Below are 18,920 nucleotides of genomic sequence, written 5' to 3'. Positions count from 1 at the left end.
CTGGCTGTACTCACTCAGTGGTGATGGAGGCAGTTGGCAGCAATTCTGAGCTTAGAATCCTTTACTCATGTGTTTTTACGTTTGTTTCAAGGGTCGCACTCTGTCCTGACTGAGGGTGGGTTTTTGGATTGACTTTTTCCTTCCCACCTCCTGTTTTCCTTCCCCTGCCTTCCATCCCCTGCCTCCCCGCCACTGCAGTTTTTTTGCAGCCACCTCCTGCCTCCTTTGTTCTAGTCCAGTTATCCTGCCGTTCACTCAGTCGTGCAGTTGGGTCAAGTCAAACTTTTAGGTTCAGCTTTCAAAGTACCTCCCCTGCGTCCAGCCACACTGTCCCCAGCATGCTGTGCCCGTGTAGAGTCCGCCTTTGTGTGCACTGGTCTCCCTGTCTTTTTTTTTTTTTAGATAAATTTATTTATTTATTTTTGGCTGTGTTGGGTCTTCGTTGCTGTGCGCGGGCTTTCTCTGGTTGCGTCTAGCGGGAGCTACTCTTAGTTGTGGTGCGCGGGCTTCTCATTGCGGTGGCTTCTCTTGTTGCGGAGCACGGGTTCTAGGTGTGTGGGCTCAGCAGTTGTGGCTCGCGGGCTCTAGAGTGCAGGCTCAGTAGTTGTGGCGCACGGGCTTAGTTGCCCCACAGCATGTGGGCTCTTCCTGGACCAGGGCTCGAACCCGTGTCCCCTGCCTCGGCAGGCAGATTCTTAACCACTGCGCCTCCAGGGAAGTCTTGGTCTCCTTGTGTTGAACAAAAGCCCTCCCTCCTCTCTGCTTGCCGGTCTCCCTGTGGTTCTTTCCTGCACTGTAGCAATAGTTGGAGAGTCTGCTCTGTGGTCATGGTCTATCACTATGTCTGTGAAGTTCGTGGTACCCTTATTTGGACTTTTCTTTTTTGACATTAGCACCAGTTTTTAATTTTTTAATCGTTTCTATCCTACAGAAAAGTTGGAAGAACACTGTGGAGAACTTGTGCGTCCCCTTCACCCATATCCCCCAGTTGTTAGCATTTCTGACATTTGCTTCATCCTTTCATTTTCTTCTTTCTGTATCTCTCCCTCTCTTTCTCCTATTTACGAATAATGGGGCATGATGACATAAATATTTGAGTGTGTTTTGCCTCTCCTCCCCAAAAGGAGACTCATGTATATTATTACCACCATCTAGCCTCCCAACCAGGAACCTGCATGGATTACATTACCATCCAGTTCATAGATCCCATGAAAATTTATCCAGTTGTTGAGATATTGTCTTTTTTTTTTTTTTCTTTCTTTCTGGTACAAAAGCCAGTCCAGGAGCACATTTTGCATTTAATTGTCCTGTCCCATCAGCGTGCTTCCATCTGGAGCAGTTGCTCAGTCTTTCCCCCTCTCATCCAGCAGACGATACCGGTCTTGTGTTCTGAGGATGACCCTCCTTCCCGGCCTGTCCCCGCTTTCTCATAGTTGGACTCAGGATACGTACTCTGGCAGGAATCTCCTCATCAAATCCCATCGAGGATGCGCACCACCTACCTACCCTTCTAGGGATGTTACCCTCCATCATCTAGTCCAGTTGGCAGCGGCCAGATTTCTGCACTGTCAGGTCACCATTTCCCCCTGGTTTTTTTATTTAAAGGATAGCTAATTTTTAATTTTTAAAAATTTTTTTATTTGGCTGCATCGGGTCTTAGTTGCGGCACGTGGGATCTTCCTTGCGGCATGAGGGATCTTTTGTTGCAGCACGCGGGCTCTTCATTGCAGCGCGAGGGCTTAGCTGCTCCGCGGCATGTGGGATCTTAGTTCCCGGACCAGGGGTCGAACCTGCGTCCCCTGCATTGGAAGGCGGATTCTTAACCACTGGACCACCAGGGACGTCCCTCCCCCTGGTTATTTGTTCGTGGTTTGTAGGGTGTATTCCAGTATTACACCAAAAACCTGTTCCTCAGAAAAATGCTGAAGTAAATAGATTATGTCCTGTTTTATACTTTCTTTGCAGTTCAGTAGAAGGCAACAAAGCAAAACAAACAAAACCTGAAAGGAATGTAGCATGACTAAAACAAGCCGTGCCATTTTTCATGAAAGAGTTATTTCTGAAAGTGTAAGAATAGAGTCCTGAGAAAATACTTAGCCTAGCTAGTAAGTCTTAGTACTTTTCTTGAGGCTATTCTACTAATTACAGAAAAATCAGGAAATATAAGCAAGCAAAACAATAAAAAATTACCAGCCAGCAGAGATGATGATAGTTATATGCCATCTGTTTCTTTTCTATACCCTTTAAACAAATGTGATCGTATCCCACATACTGTCTTGTTACCTGTTTTTTAATTTGCATGAAGATCATTCCATGTCATTGGTATATGTCCACATCATAATTTTTAAAAATTCATACATTATTGCTCTTATTTAACTACTTATATTACTGGACGTTTGGGTTATTTCCAGCTCTAAGCTATTTCAGACAGTGAGGAAATGCACATCTTTGTCGCACGTGGTAGACTTAATGGTGACACATCATTAATGTACCATCTTTGGGCTGAATGATGAATTCCTGTAAACCTTGTCTGATCTTAAAAAAATCCCCCCTTTCTCCCATCAAGGGTGCTTGTGCTCTGTGCCAGGGTAACTGGCATGTCAGGACCTTCTAAAAACATGTCACTCACGCCAATTAAATTTATAAATCTCATGTGGAAAAAGAGAAAAAAAGTTAAATCTATAATTTTGGGGTATAGAAATACAGAGTGAGGTCCAAAGGTACGTGAGACGTGCTCTCTTAAGAAGACCCTACGAGGAGACAAGTGGTTTCAAGAAGAAAGCCATTCCTTTTTTTTAACTTTTCTGTAGAAATAGCAAACAAAACCTCAGCTTTTTCTTTCTCATGTGGCTCGCACCTTTGGTCAGTGTTTCTCTGCCATTTTCCTAAGCTGCCCTTTGGGATTCTTTGTTTTGGTGCTCCTGGTTCTTCAGAGGAAACACAGGTGTCCCTAGGGCCTCCCTTCAGGCCCAGGACGACCCTATTGGGAAAGGGTGACCTCCTGTGGGCAGACGCGCTCACCAGTGACCCAGCAAATCCCTGGGGGCAAAGGTTGGGAGCGGGGAGGACTCTCTCCCAGAGGACTCTCTCCTGAGGGCCAGAGGAAAGTGTGGATGGATAAAGGAATTATGTCCAGAAGGTTCAGAGCTGCTGAATTAACGTAAGGAGGGAAATGGTTATATTAGGTGGGGAAATGGTTTGTAGGGAACAGTGAGTATTTTAAACCATTTAGAGCACAGTAGACATTCAGGTGTTGAAGCAGCATTTGATTTGTGGATTTTCTTTTATGCGTCTTTATTTTCATGCATAATTGCTTCCTGGTGCAGGGCTTTCATTGTTAAGAACAGGTACAGAAATAGTGACATTCAAGTGTAAAATTACTACTAACTCTGAAAGAAAACTTGCAACAAGTAACAGTGTGTTCAGGCACCCAAGATGTGTGGGCCTGCTTAGTTCATCAGTCAAATTCTCTCTCAAGTTAGGGTACCACCATCAGGCTGTGTTCCTTGTCTGATCTTTAAAAATATTAAAAAAAAAAAAAAAATCAAGGTTGCTTTTGCTCTGTGTTAAAGTAGCTCACAAGTGAAGACCTTGTAAAAATGTGTCAGTGGTAGCTCCGTGAGTAGTAGAATGATTGCTAAGCAAATGTGGTCCAGTGCCTCTATACCCAAAATGTTAAGTTGAGCTGCACTCCAGTGATGCCCTCTGCCTTCGAAAGTTTGTTTCAGAGCTAAACTGCTCTATTCTTTTTATTGTGTTTGTTTGTTCTTGCTGCTTCTGCCTCCTGAATTCTTGGATGTGAAGTAGTGGTTCCTTTGGCCTGAGAGATGAGGGCTGACTGACATTTCCCTGCACCTCTTCTGTTTTAGAATAATATATAAGTGTTCCATGTGTGACACTGTATTTACCCTGCAAACCCTGCTGTATCGCCACTTTGACCAACACATCGAAAACCAGAAGGTGTCTGTTTTCAAGTGTCCCGACTGTTCTCTCTTATATGCACAGAAGCAACTCATGATGGACCATATCAAGGTGTGTGCATCTCTTATGTCCTTTAAATGAACCGCAGACCCATTCATTGGTCATAAATCAAGGCTGAGCTGCAGATTACGGTAAAGCATGTGCTCTGTCAAAGGACGGGATGGACGCCGGTTGTTGGTAATGAGCAGTTTACAACATGCTGTCGTCACGAGTTCACTTAACTGAGGGATGCTTTTTATTCCCGAGCCCTGGTCTACATACCATGAAAAATCAAAGCAAAGTAACAAATGCATGCCCTGACTTTAAAAGAATAATCAAGCTTTAGGGTTTTTTTTCCCCCCTATATGTGAAAATGAAGGCTGTGAAGTTTACTTTTTTGAGAACTTGGTGTTATGTAGGATTTAGAAATAGACAGGGACTCTGATGAATTATGTTAATTTGTATAAATATTGGTGTGTTTAGAAAAATGAAGGTTTTCCCTTGAAATTACTTAAGCAGTTAAGTTTGCATTATAATTGATGCCCTGGATCTTGTAGTCTTTTTTCTTTTTAAATCAAGTTTGCATGTAAACTGACAGTGAAATGTCCAGGATACAGCAGAGGATCTGGCACCTGCTGGGTGTTCAGTTAATGAAATGAATAAATGTCCAGTTTGAACGACCCACTCTCCAATCCCCAAAAGGGGCACCTAAATCTCTTTATAGCCTTTTAAGCTCACTAAGGACAGAGCTTAGTCCTCGCCTCTTAACTGTCCACTGTGAGAGGTTAAGCAGTTTGATTCCTGTGTCATCAGGAGATAATATCCATCGGCTCTCAGAGATAAAAGTGACCTCCTTTTTAAAAAGAGAAACAACAGACCCAATATTATCATGAACTCAATCTCTCTTTCTCTTAGTTTTTCTGTTTTTAAATGTATTATACAGAAAAGGTCAGTTCAAAGAGCAAACCAAGTCTCTAAATTATTCTAACCTCATGTTAGTTAAATGAACGGACTCTTAATTCTTGAAAGTTCCCGTGTTGAGTGCATATGAGCTCACAGAGCATAACTGCTGACTGCAAAGGGCTTAAAACCTCTCAGAGAGGCCACTCGTTAGAAGCCAGGTGAAGGTAGTGACGGCGTGGCATTACTAGGGCGAATAAAATGCATGGGAGAAGTGTTTCATCATTCTCACTTTAAGTACAGTAAAATCCTCTTAAGATGTTTTAAAGATTCTTACTAAAATTACAAAATTATCTTGACAATAAATATTTAATGAATGATCAGGAAAAACTACATACTGCCAATAAAAACGCAGGGACATTGGAATTAGACCCAGATATTTTAAATGTACGATATGCGGGTTGGGTGGGGTGCGAGGAAAAGAAGAAAAGTTGCTTCTTAAGAGGCTTCTAAGGTATTTGATTTCTGGAACTCATGTTACATCTGGAAGTGGGGTCATCCGACTTTGTGGTTAGGGTCTTCCTTGTGTTAATAGTGAATGTGGAGGAATACAAGGTTCCAAGAAATAGAGACTGAAGAAGACTGATAAAACCCTGTGGCCACAAGGAGGAGAGAATTGTTTTTATTCATCCGAACCTCCACGAGACTCCATGATACAAAAACACTGGGAATGCTCACTTATGTTCTGATTTCAAGTATGTTCTGTATGTTCGAAAATATTATCCTGCCTTTATGTGTTTGGGGCTGGGTAAGAATAAAGATAGTTTTAGGGGCACCCTGTTTTTGTTTTTGCTTTTTAAATGTATGTATATATCTAGCTTGTGAATTTATTTACATTGTCTAATACCAGCGCTGTTCAGTTTTTCATGAGGAAGAAATTAAGAGAAAGCCCAGGAACCGTATTTCTCTACATACATATTTATTTAGAGGTAGATTTTTATTTGCCCAATTTAATCCAATTTGTATCATTTCTTGGTTCCACCACAGTGTGGATTTATTCACTGTGTGGGACCCCTGTGCTCCATGTTGGCATCTGCATTTAAAGTAAACCTTCAAGTTATAGTCATTCAGGTTTTTTATTGTTGCAGGAGCTAAGGAAGCATTAATTCCGGAAGAATTAAGTTGTATTTCTTTTATTAAAAAAAGACATTCATCCTTAAAAAATAATTCTATTTTTACTTAAAATATAAAAACAAAATGAGTAAATCAGAAATTCTCATTTTTGCACACATTCCATTGCTCTGTGGTCACAGCAGAACTTTTTGCTGCTTTTCTGGAGTTTCTATAGCATAAGGCTATCTTAGAATACTTTGATACTTTACCCTCTCTTCAACTTTTTAGTTAGTAAAAGTGCATTTGCCTAGAACCTTATGAAAAGTATATCAGAAGATTTGGGGTTTGTTTGCTTTGGGTTTTAAATGGTCAAAAATGTAAAAATTTGGCTTCTGTTTTGAAAAGGACCATTTAAACACAGAGGCCTCTGCACTGCATGGTGGAAAAGAAGCAAATGCACAGTTTTTGGTGTCAAGAGATGATGTCTCTCCCCAGATTTTCTCTTTGCAAAGGCACATTAGACATTCAGCCGAGGCCCTTTTCACAGCCCAGTTTAACGATTGTCTGGGGAGACCTATAACCTCTGCTCATGAGGAAATTATAGAAGCCCCATTTTTCCCTCTGGGGTGAGACAGTATTGAAGAAGGTTGGTTAATTCTTGGTACAGTTTAGAGAAGAGCCTGCCTTGAGAAAGTATGCTGGTGAGTTCGCCAAAGGAACAGCTTCTTACTGAACACTCAGAGTAGGGAGCTGAGGTCTGTGCGGTGTGCGTCTCTGTGGCCCAGGGCACTAGCCGTGCTAACACGGCTAGTTAGGACGCGTCCTGCTGTCTTTCTGAAGATTCAAGAACTTAGAGGATACTGATACGAGACGGCCCCATCCAAAGATAAATTGTAAATTGAGGCACAGACGTATTTGCTTGCTTTCTTTTTTTGGACTCCAGGCTTCTAGAACACAAACAAAACAAAAACCAAAGTGAGGTCTTCAGGATCAAATTGCACTAGTTTTACGCCAGTGGAATTTGAAATCCTGTGAGTTTAAGCTGAGGCTATGGAGGCTACTATGTTAATGATAATAAACAGGCAATTTAGAAAGGCTTTTTGAGCAGCTACTGTGTATAGTTCACATGTCTGGGTGCTATCAGTAAGAAGGGATGGATTGGGATAGGGGTAGAGAGATTAAAATTACCCAAAATCCCCCCAGCAAAACCCCAAACTGTGAGAAGTATTTCAAGAATGTGAAAGACATTCAAGGGAGGGAGAAAGGTTTGCTATTAACACATTGGTCTCAGGTGTTTGTTAAAGTTGGTTAGCTAAGGGTTTTGAACCCCTACCAGTATATTAGCCTATTTAAACATTTCTGGGTAGATGTGAAAGTAAAATATTCTTCCCCAGAAGTGGTCTGTGGTAGAGGGGACTGACTGTGGTACATTGGGGGATGACAGAGTACCAGGAATGATTTGGACTCAATACAGAAGTCTTTATTTTCAAATTTTAAAATGGCACAAGCAAATAAGCTTTTAAAAATTATTTGGAACAAGAAATGCATAATTTAGAGCAACTGTAAAAGTTAATACTCCTTTATTTCTTTTTATGTGTGTATTTTGCTTAGATTTTCATCCTGCTGTATTAAGAAATATTTCTGAGTGAAAATAAAATCGTACTGAAATGTCTATAATGTAGTAAGATAGTCCACATGTGCTTTCTTTTAGTGGTGTGACTTGTGAAAGATATTTCTTTTCTTTTTATAACATAGTCTATGCATGGAACATTGAAAAGTATTGAAGGGCCTCCAAACTTGGGTATAAACTTGCCTTTGAGCATTAAGCCTACAACTCAAAATTCAGCAAATCAAAACAAAGAGGACACCAGATCCGTGAACGGGAAAGAGAAATTGGAAAAGAAATCCCCATCACCCGTGAAAAAATCTTTGGAACCCAAGAAAGTGGCCAGTCCTGGGTGGACGTGTTGGGAGTGTGACCGGTTATTCACGCAAAGAGATGTTTACATTTCCCACGTGAGAAAGGAGCATGGGAAGGTAAGTGACGAGTGAAATCCTCCCTGTCAGTGTAAGGAGGACACTCGAAGACGTGGGTGCTTGCTTGGCTGTGCCGGTAATTAGTAGGATGACCTCGAAAATCACTCATTATCTCTGAGCTTGTTTCTTAATCTATAAAATGGACTCTCTGGGATTCCCCTGGTGTTCCAGTGGTTAAGACTTCGCGCTTCCATTGCAGGGGGCACGGGTTCGATCCCTGATAGGGGAGCTAAGATCCCACATGCCGCGTGCTGTGGCCAAAAGAATTTTTAAAAAAGACTCTCCAAGTCCTTATAATCTTGTTGTGTGATTTTGCTGATAACGCCTTCACTTGTGCTCCCCGAGGCCAGCAGGGAGTTATCTACCACACCCGTGTTTATAGCTGAGGAAACGGAGAACCATGATAAACCAAAGTTAAAAACATTTGAATTTGCCTGTTAGCTCTATGACAAATAAAGGAGAAAGGAGGAGAGAAAGAAAGTGGGTGTTTTGAAAACGGTAACATTTGTCTGACTTCTGTGATTCTCTCCTGAGTTTGGTGATAGGAGAAGGACCTTATCCATAAATGATCCAGGAGAAGCTCTGTAACTCAAAATCTCTGAAAAACCTGAGTGTGCATATTTTTTCTTTTTAAAATAATAAGTATACATCTCTAACCATTACGAATTTATTTTAATGCCCATTTTTAGACTTAATAAAACTAGTAAGATTATTTTTTAATATTACTCTCATTGTCTCAAAGTTGGTTTGTTCCAGTTGGGATCCAAAGAGTCTGCTTTGCATTTGGTTGTTGTATAACTTAAATCTCTTATTCTCTAGCATTCCTCCTTCCATTTCGTTTTATTTTTTAACGTGCTGTATTTGTTGGAAAAATTGGGTTATCTGTCCTGTAGATTGTCCCCCACATTTCTGGACTTAGGTAATTGCTTCCTTTTGACATTGTTTGTTTCTCTTTATCCCATAATTCCTAGAAATTGGATTAGATTCAGGTTGAATTTTTTAGATGGGAATACGTCATCGGTGCTGTATTTTTGTTTCACATCCCGAGGCACCTAATACCAGCTTGTCCTACTTTTGGTTCAGATACACTGTACTTTTAAAGAAACCATCTTATTGCTTTAAGCCAATAAAACCAAATAGTTATTCTTGGGGAACCTGTGTAAAAAGTGCATAAGAATTGGTTTGTGATTAATATATACTAGATCCTTGAAAAGTCTGTTTCTATAGCATTTACAAATTAATTAAAAGCATTACTTTGGATTCTCATTTATGCTGTTTATTTGAGGTACTCATGAAGCTGGCATGTTTGACCTTCCTGCCATCCAAACAATGTAAACTTGCCTTTGAGCATTGATCACAATGATCACAGATGGCAAAAAGATGTTTTTTTATTATATTTTGTCTAGCTACCCTTAATTCAGTATCTCCTCATATAAGAATTAGTTACTTATAGAATATAAATGGCTTTAGTAGCAAGCACATCGCTCATTTAACTGTCTCAACCTTAGGCTCCCCTCATGGGAATATTCGTGCTAAATATTGGGTAGTCCTTTTGCAGCAATACTTAATAAACCTACTATATAAATACACGACCTGTAGTTCTTTCAGAGCCCAATGTGATGATTCTAGGAAAAGTCTTCTTTTCTTGGCACCCAAACTGGATTTAACAAATGTTGAAACGAGAGCAGACGGTAATAATTATCTGGTAGTCCGAACCGTTCATTTCTTATACATTTGAGATTTCTGGAACCAACTTGGAACCTTTCAGAATTATTTTCTTTATTATTATTATTTTTTTAATATCTTTATCTTGCACGTCTGACAATTATTGGGTCTAGAATATAACATGAAGAGACAGCTCGGAGAAAGAGTTGGTGGGATGAAATGTCACACCTTCCTGCGGGACCACAGCCGGCCGTTTGCGCATGCGCGCCGCGCACGCGGTGTGAGCCCTGACGTTCGGGGCACCGCTCGTCACCGAGGAAATGTTTGGTTTAGCAGGATTTTAGGATTAGCTTTGAAGAAGTTGAGACTCTCTGCCTTTTGGAGTGAGGCACATCAGATTAGATTACAGCTTCAATTCTGTTCACTCGGGCCTCCTGAAAGAACTAAAGGGAGGTGGGAAGGGAAGGGAAGACACGTCTTTATAAGCTGTTTTGAAATGAAAAGTGTTGAACTTGAGTCAGAAACCAAAGCGTCAGTCCTCCGTGCTGAGTCAGACTGGACCCTCTGCTTCCACACCCCGCCTACAGACGTCCCTGTGTCTGTTCCCACTCTTTCCTTCTTCCCTCCTGTCCCCGAACCTCAGATCTCCTGCTCCCTTCTTTTCTCTCTCCTGCCTGCAGACAGCCAGCAGGCACCCTGCCGTCCGCACATCTCCACCCCCTGTGCTCCTCAGCTGACCACTGCGGGCTCCGTCACCAGACCCACCTCCCTCGTGCCCTCCTTGTTGAGGCAGGTGGTCGTTTCTCCGCCTTTATGTCCCTGACCCACTGCGGTATTTCACCCGACTGGCAGTTCTTCCTAAAAGCATTTTCTCCTCTTAAGTGTGAAACAGTACACTCTCTCCTGCGTTTTCTCCTGGTAGTTCTCTCTCTGGGAAGTTTCAGGTATCCTCACAGCTTCACTTCTCATATATATCAATATATGTGCCAATAACTTCCAAATCTCTGTCTACAGCTGTGGTTTCTTGCCTGTATTCCAGTCCCTGAAATCCAGCCACTTATCAAGTGTTTCAGCTTCTTGTATCATTTACAGAAGCTTTAAGCCTGTTCAAACAAGGAACTTAAACTATTCTCAAATATAAAATCAGAAGGATGAGCTTGTCAGTAGTATTAATCCAGTGATCTCATCCAAGCTGTGAGCCTTCTCCCAGATAAATGTACAAATACACAGAATTTTATATACAGTTTTAGGGGCTCACGTACCTCCTGAGATACTTTCTTGGTTGCTGTAGGGGTGTCCTAGGGACCTCAAATTAGGATCCCCTCAATGAGATAGTGTCTGAGGTCATTCTCACAGATCAAATAAATCTAGAATTTAAGGCACCTGATAGTAAATAAAAAAGTGAAAGTTGTCTGTACTTGTTCATATCTTGAGAATTACTCAGTGATCTTTGATAACTGTAGCCATTTTCTCATTTGCTGCCAGGTACCCCTACCCATCAAGGGACCATTATTAACTTTTAAATAGAAAGATCCTAAAGCAGATTTGCATTTACTGAATTCTGGAACTCAGATGCCATCAAAATGGACCTTATGAGACTTTCTGAGGTTCTCTCGGGGTATAGATGTGGTCCAGTTCTGTGTCTAGAAATTGGGAGGAGCCTGGGGTTTCAGAGCCTGACAGACTTGGGTTCGAATTCTTTCTCTGGCCTTACGGAGCCCAACCATTTCAGAGAACAGGTTGTTGAGTAGCTTGGTTCTGAGCACCAGGAAAAAGAATGTGATGAATCCTAACTACAGGTAGTTCCAGGTAAGTTTTATTTTCTTTTGTTTACCAGGGTACTTGGTGGTAGGTAGAATAACACCAAAGATGGAGAGTAATGGGGTTTCAGCACAACCTTTGACAGGGTCACTCAGTACTGCTTTGTGTAGGATCGCACAAAAGGGCCTAGATGAGACGTTGAATTTATAGCTGACTCATGATTCATTGCTCTGTTGGAGAGAAAGCTTCCATTTTGGATCAGATTTTACCCAATATTTCTATCAATGACTTTTGACTGTAGGGAAAGAAACTGGGAGGGATTTCACAAGGTAAATCTTAACAAGTAAACACAGACTTTTCATTTAGGTTTTAAAAAATCAAGCACACTGATGTTATGTGGAGAAGATAGGGTTTAGTTATCTTACGTGAAAAAACATTCCACCTTTGTTTGCCCATCTTAAGACCACCATCCTTTGCGGCTGCAGAGATAGCATTCACATCAAGGAAGCGAATGCCCTTTGATTTGGCACTGTAATCTAGCTAGTGGTTCTCAAAACTTGATTGTGCATCTGAATCCCCTGGGGGAGGGCTTGTTAAAATCTTCATTTCTGGGTTCCACACCCCCCCCCCCCAGTTTCTGATGCAGTAGGTCTGAGATGGAGCCTGATAATTTGCATTTCTTATAGGTCTCCACTTTGAGAACCGTTGGTGTACCCTAGGTAGCAGTAAAAGCCCCTAGAGCCCATTGATTTGTACGAGAAATGTCTATTTCTTGCCCATGCAGAGTTTGTTAACAGGTGTGAGCAGTTCTCTGGGGCGGCTCTCCTTCCAGTGACTCCGTGATCAAGACCGTTTCTTTCAGCCCCCATCATCTCAACATAGGTGCCCCTGCAGTAGGGAAAAAAGACTAGAGAATCACATGCCCTTATATTCTGGCTGTGACATGCAACACATACCATTGGCCAGGACGAGTCATGTGACCAGACCCACTGGCAGTGTAGTCTTCACTGTGCCCCGGCTGGGGGGCTGGCGGGGGGGTTGACAGTCAATGTTTACCATGCCCAGTGCGGTGGCTGCGGCGCATGGGAAGTGGTGTGCCCGGGTTCTTCTCATGGCACTGACGGAAGGTGGGTATTGACACTAGCACTTAGGAGGGTAACCGGAAGGGTGAGGGTCTGGAAACAATGTAAGGAGGAAAAGAAGTTGGAGTCCGAGGGAGCTTTGATAGCTGTCTTTAGATACCTGTATCCTCCATAGAAGGACCAGTGCATGATTAATTACAGGAGAGCTGGAGCCTTGTGGGAGAAGTACCTACCTACTTGTCATGGGCAGGTAGATTTCAGGCAGCAGCCAAGTGACCACCTGTAAAGGGATGGAATAGAAAGGATGCCTTTCAGACTCACACCGGGATTAAATGAAAGCATCTGTAGTAATACATGCAGTGGTGACATAGCTACCAGGAAGTAGGCATTTGTATGCGATCACAGTCTAAAAGTCATTCCATCCATCTGCAAAAAGCATTTCTTCTTACAGTTGATCTAATTTGTAAATTGAAGCAGAACTTGCAGAACAAAGTCATTGTGACCCCCAGTGGAACTGAGTCCAACAGAGTGACCGCACACTTGAATCACCTGCAACACTAAAATCCCAGCACCCATGTGCTCCCCAGGCCAATTTCCTGGGCGATGCTGGGGATGGGACCTGGCATTGGCATTTTAAGCCAGGTGATTCTGGTGTGTAGGCAGGGTCAAGAGCACTGGTACCACCAGGGACCTGCTGTGGCCCTCACTCATCTGACTGAAGCACACAGCTTTGCTGGTTTATGGTGCAGGGGAGGCTGGTCCCAAGTGCATTTGTTTACGAGACTCCACCTAATGCTCACTGTTGGGGGCGAATGCAGGTGACACAACTCATGGGAAGTTCAACGTTAGTGAGTAGATGAGCAGCTGGGCCTGGAGTCTCACTATTTAATGGCTAATTGGAAACTATTCCAGGATGTCTTAATGTTTCTGTTTCTAATGAGTTTGTAAACCCTTTAAAAAGTCCACAGATCTCATCGCCTCCTTTTTTGGTACTGGTTGCGCGTGACCTGGAATACTTGATACGATTTCGTCTCTTCTGTTGTGAAATACACTTTCAGCATACTCGGAGATGTAGGTGAAAAGGGGGCAATGGCAGAAACGGAAAATGGGAGAATGAAACGATGAGAGTGTCTGGGAGATAAGCAGAGCTATTGATGTGAGCATGCTGTCATTTGCCTTTTTAAATGATGGTGAGTTTCCTGTGTGTGTATACGTTTGTGTGTGTGTTTATGTATGTATTTTTTTAAAGCACCCATCCGACCTGGATCCTAGCCATGCTTATAAAATATATGATAGGGCATACTTTTTTCCCTTAATCTTTCTGAAACATTTCTAGAGAAAATTATGTAATAAAATGTTACATCTCCTTTTTGTTTCTGTCTTCCTGCTTTACTGTGATGTTGATTATCAGTTAAGAATATGAAAATATTGTTTGCAATTAACTGTTTGCAGTTAATTGCCAGATGGTTTCACTTTCATTCTTTTAGCCTTAGAGTTCATCCTGTTGTCATTGTGCCTGCGTTACTTAGGAATACGAAAAGGCCTTTAATTAATATGATTGTAAGAAGAGGAATAGATTTTTATCCTGAAACTCAATCTTTTAGCTATGGTGATGTTAACTCTGCCAAAATTATACTACCCTGGCAAGAGGTGAAAAAATCAGTTTCTCCTATGTTTTTGGCTTAGAACTTATTTGTGATTGCTCAAGGTCTCAGAAGTGTATTTAAGTCAGTTGTGTCTTCTGCACTACTCCTGGTCAGTTGTTGGTGAAGGATGGTTTCCCACTTGATTGTATGTTTGGCATCAGATTTGAACCCAAGGGTTGAAAGTCACATAAGTTAGAGTTTGTATATTAATGCTTTGTGCAAGAAATGTACATCATTGCTGGTTTTAGGAGACTTATTTTTAATTTTGGCCCCTGAAATTGATATTTTATTAATATATTTATTCTTTTATTGTAATTTAATTATAATTTAATATGTAAAATTTTAGAACATATTTTAATTATATATTTTACTATATTTATAATTTAAATTATACATTTATTATAATTTTAGTATATTTTATTTATTCTATTAGTTTATTAGTACAGTTTATATGGTTTTATAAAAGTCTTCTATGTGATTTAAAAACTTTAAATGTAAAAACGTCAAAGTTTTTAGTTCAAAGCATATTAAGACACACCTGTTGATGATGTTGGTGAGTTGTGCTGATTTGGAAGGTGGGGTGATGAGATGACAGGGGTTGAGGACTTGCTGCCTGTGTGGCGAGCACCATTTTAATAAGTAGGGCACTTGTCCTTGAAGCAGGCTCTCAGGTGGACGTTGTTACGAATGCCATTTTACAGGCGAGGAATGGAACCTTAGGGAAGGTTGATTTATTACCCCAGGCTCCTCAACTTGTAAGCAGCAGGGGTAGGATTCCAATCCAGACTCCCCAGTGTAATGCCGAGCAGCTACTGTCTGCAGAGCAGGAAAGCTTGATATTTCAGAAATAGCTTACTTTCGTCTCATTGGATCTTTCAATACCGATGTGGAACAGTTAGCAAATATGTGACTTTCCATCCATCGTCACTTTAATTTAGGCGTTTGGTCTTGGTTAAAGTTGGTTATGTCATCCTTAAACGAGCATGTGTCTGTGGTTTAGGGAGAAGGTTGAGTGTAACAGTCTCAGATTCCTTAGCTGGGACCCGGGGCTTTCCTGGAGTGGTCGCAGTGACGGGAGGTGTCGTTAATTCATTGTGCGGGTCTTCCTGCGGGGTCTCGGGACGCTTGAGGTGGCTCCCCTTTCTTAGAGACTGCCTGGGTTATGTTTGTGGCTGAGTGGATTGTAGCGGGAGTGGGCTTCCTGGTAGACAGAGTATCTTCCTGCAGAAAGAGAGCTCGGAAACCTGCAGAAATGAGTGCGGGAGTCCGCTGCCTGACGCTAGGAGTTACCTACAGCAGAGGCTCTCGGGAGGGTAGAATCAGGATCAGAGTCTCGTCGGCTGATGGTCTGGGTCTGGGGGGTTGGCGCGTGGAGAGGCGGGTGGGACCTGGGTGGGGTCCACCGTGGGTAGCTGTGACACCGTCACACTTGCTCACGCTCCTCCCCTCGATTCGTCCCTTGAAGTTCTGCTCTAAAGGAGTTGGTTGACTCTGCATGGTGAGTTGTTGAGGGTATTCACTGCTCACTTCTTACTGATGCCTAGCAGGGAGCGGGCACTGGAGGATAACTTCAGTTTAGCAGTGAATATATCTTTCAAAATAGGTAGAAAGCAGCAGGTTTTTATCTTGGGCATTACCTTCCACTTAAAAAGTTTAGGGAATTCCCTGGCGGTCCAGTGGTTAGGACTCCGCGCTTTCCCTGCCGAGGGCCTGGGTTCAATCCCTGGTCAGGGAACTAAGTTCCTGCAAGCCGCCCAGTGCGGCCAAAACAAAAAAGTTTGATAATTACTTCTTTGATGTTAGTTTCTAATATATTTCAGTGAAACTATTTTAGCAGACCTATTTTTTTTTGAACCCTGAACAAGAACTTGGAAAGCCCCTGCCTTCCCGGTACAAGGCAATTCTGCCTTGTTTTACTGAACCAAAATACAGTTTACAGATGTAGAGAAGGAGCTATGAGATTTGGCACTAAATTCAAAGAAGATGAAAGGACAAGTTGAGTGACCAGTTTCCACTTCTGAAATTTATGAGGGACAGAAAATGAAAAAAAAAAAAACCTTCAAGAAAGATTAATAAGTTCTTTTGAAAATGTGACTCAAATAAGACTATAAAATATTATTCCAAATTTTGTTTATAGCCAGAAGAGATTTTTTTTTTCGGATGCTTCAGAAGATTTGCTCTTAGATGTAAAACATTTATATCTGCTCGTATGTCCGTTGCAGCTATTTTAGGAGACATTTTTCTGTAAACTCACCAGAGGTTTCTGCAAACAAAGTTGAAGGACTTTAAATATATATATATTTATTTATTTATTTTAAAAATAAATTTATTTATTTTAAAAATAAATTTATTTATTTAATTAATTTATTTATTTTTGGCTGCGTTGGGTCTTCGTCGCTGTGCGAGGGCTTTCTCTAGTTGCGGCGAGCGGGGGCTACATTTCGTTGTGGTGCGCGGGCTTCTCATTCGGTGGCTTCTCTTGTTGCGGAGCACGGGCTCTAGGCACGTGGGCTTCAGTAGTTGTGGCACGCGGGCTTCAGTAGTTGTGGCACGCGGGCTCTAGGGCGCAGGCTCAGTAGTTGTGGCGCACGGGCTTAGTTGCTTCGCGGCATGTGGGATCTTCCCGGACCAGGGCTCGAACCCGTGTCCCCTGAATTGGCAGGCGGATTCTTAACCACTGCGCCACCAGGGAAGCCCTAAATATATATTTATATATGCCCAGTTACATGGTCTAAAGGATAAGAATGGCTTTCTCTGTGAGCTCCTTTAGTGAACGTTTTCTGATTCATTGTAGGACATGGCATGTTACTGCACATTCCATTGGGTATTAAGTATAAAACCCCAAATTGAAAAATGTACAGGGAATTCCCTGGCAGTCCATTGGTTAGGACTTGGCGCTTTTACTGCCGTGGCCCGGGTTCAATCCATGGTCGGGCAACTGAGATCCTGCAAACTTCGCAGCATGGCCCAAAAAAAAAAAAGATGTACAATAAACATAATAACAAAGTAGTAGACAAATGTGTTAAGTCTCAGTCATCAGGTCAGTGAGGTTGCCTCTGAAAGTCTTGTAGGATTTAGGGGCTGGTGGAGCCAGAGCGGGAGCTGCTAGTGGTCCCAATAGAGGGTCCCCAACAGAACCAATCGCATTGCAATCAGAACTCAGGAGATCAGACCCAGCAGCAGATAACACAGCTTAGTGGTAGATCCCCTCACAACTGCCAGAGCATCTCTTGGGAATGCTGTCTGTCTGTCCCGGGTGGACCCTTGTGGGCTTGTCTAAGGTGGAGTCCCGAAGCCCTTGGTGTCTCACCTGGGCCTTTGCACACCTGCCCTGCCAGGCCTTGTGGTTCCAGCAAAAAGAGCTGCTTATGGTCCCTGCACACACACCACACTCTTCCTTGTCTTTGCCACTTCAGTTCCCTTTGCCTGGAAATCCCTGTCCTTGCCTCATTGCCTGGTTAACTCCCCGGTGGATCCAGCTAATTGTGGCTAGCAGCAGTGCCCCTGTGCCCGTGGGGCCCCTCTGTGTTCTTCCGCCTGCCTGTGACCACTGCAGTCATAAACAGGACATCCACTCTTTATTATTTTTTTGTCTTCTTCAGCAGACTGTGATCTTCCCGCTACAGAGCAGGGAGATCCTGGTGAGTGAAAGTAGGAGCTCAGTTAACACTGTGGAATGAATCAGAGAGCCCTGGGCCCCATGGGGTGCTGGAGAACCAGGCTGTCTGGGCCTTCAGTGTGGCCAGGCCCAGGCTCTGGCTGGTTACTCTCCTTTTTGCAAGTGTGGATGGCACCTGTATTTTTTTTACCTTGCCGCCTGGCAGGTGCAAGCCTCTGGCCAAAAGGCGGTGGATCCGTGTGAGCTCATTGAACTTAAAGCTCTGGTGCTGCCGACCAGCACAACGGTTTTTTTTTTTTTTTTTGTATTGGAGTATAGTTGATTTACAACGTTGTGTTAATTTCTGTTGTACAGCCAAGTGATTCAGTTATGCGTATATATACATTCTTTTTCATATTCTTTTCCATTATGGTTTATCACAGGATGTTGAATATAGTTCCTTGCAGCGCAGCGTGTCTTTGCACTTGAAGTACAGTTCGGTGGTCCTCTGCCCTGAGAGCGTGCAGGCAGCACCTGGTCAGAGAGGGCTGCCTCCCGCCCCTGCAGGGACTGAGGTGTTCGCAGACGTTCGGGTGCCTGCAGTGCATGCCCCAGCAGGGCTGCTGTGATTTTGGAGACCGAGGAAGACTCTTCCTCCCTGGGCTCTTTCTGTTTATCTCTCGAGGTTTAGGAGGTGCAGGCTCCCTGCATGCCGGGCTGGCGCTGTTGCCAGATGGGAGAAGTACGAGACTTGGCCATCTCCGTCTGCTTTGGGTGAATGTACCAGGACTTGCTGGCCTAAGAACATTTGTTATTAAAAACATTGCCTGAAGCCGGGGACATACTTCCCTCGCTGTCACCAATGAGCAGTTTTCCTCCTCTCCGCTTCCACTGCCCCGGACCCAGACTGAAGCCTCCCAGGGTCCCACCCCCTGTTCTCTGTCAAACCTCAGTCCCTTCCTGTGCCCCAGTGTCTCCTCCCTGCCCCTGGCATCCCCGGCAGGCAGATGTAGGTATAGATCCAATGGGCTGAGGCTGGGGGAGGAGAGTAGTTTCTTTTATGACCTGAGGTGTTCAGGTTTGCTCTGGGATTGGGTTTCTTCATTGAACCAGATCTGAAAATGGTGGTGAGGCTTTAGAATATTGGTACGGTATTGT

At 42.9% G+C, this 18,920-nt stretch overlaps 1 protein-coding gene across 7 annotated transcripts in view; it reads left to right on the top strand.

Moving 5' to 3' along the window:
• Positions 1–18,920, top strand: part of ZNF532 (zinc finger protein 532) — a 107,103-nt gene that overhangs the window by 70,519 nt on the left and 17,664 nt on the right. For all 7 annotated transcript variants that reach the window (XM_061169393.1, XM_061169395.1, XM_061169391.1 and 4 more), the window contains 2 exons: positions 3,870–4,032; positions 7,729–8,010. In XM_061169393.1, the coding sequence (XP_061025376.1) occupies positions 3,870–4,032; positions 7,729–8,010 (445 nt within the window). The remainder of the gene's footprint in view (positions 1–3,869; positions 4,033–7,728; positions 8,011–18,920) is intronic.

The sequence above is a fragment of the Eubalaena glacialis genome, chromosome 15 (genome assembly GCF_028564815.1).
Source record: "Eubalaena glacialis isolate mEubGla1 chromosome 15, mEubGla1.1.hap2.+ XY, whole genome shotgun sequence".
Lineage (NCBI taxonomy): Eukaryota > Metazoa > Chordata > Mammalia > Artiodactyla > Balaenidae > Eubalaena > Eubalaena glacialis.
The sequence above is the reverse complement of the archived record's forward strand: the minus strand, read 5'-3'. Positions and strand labels throughout refer to the sequence as shown.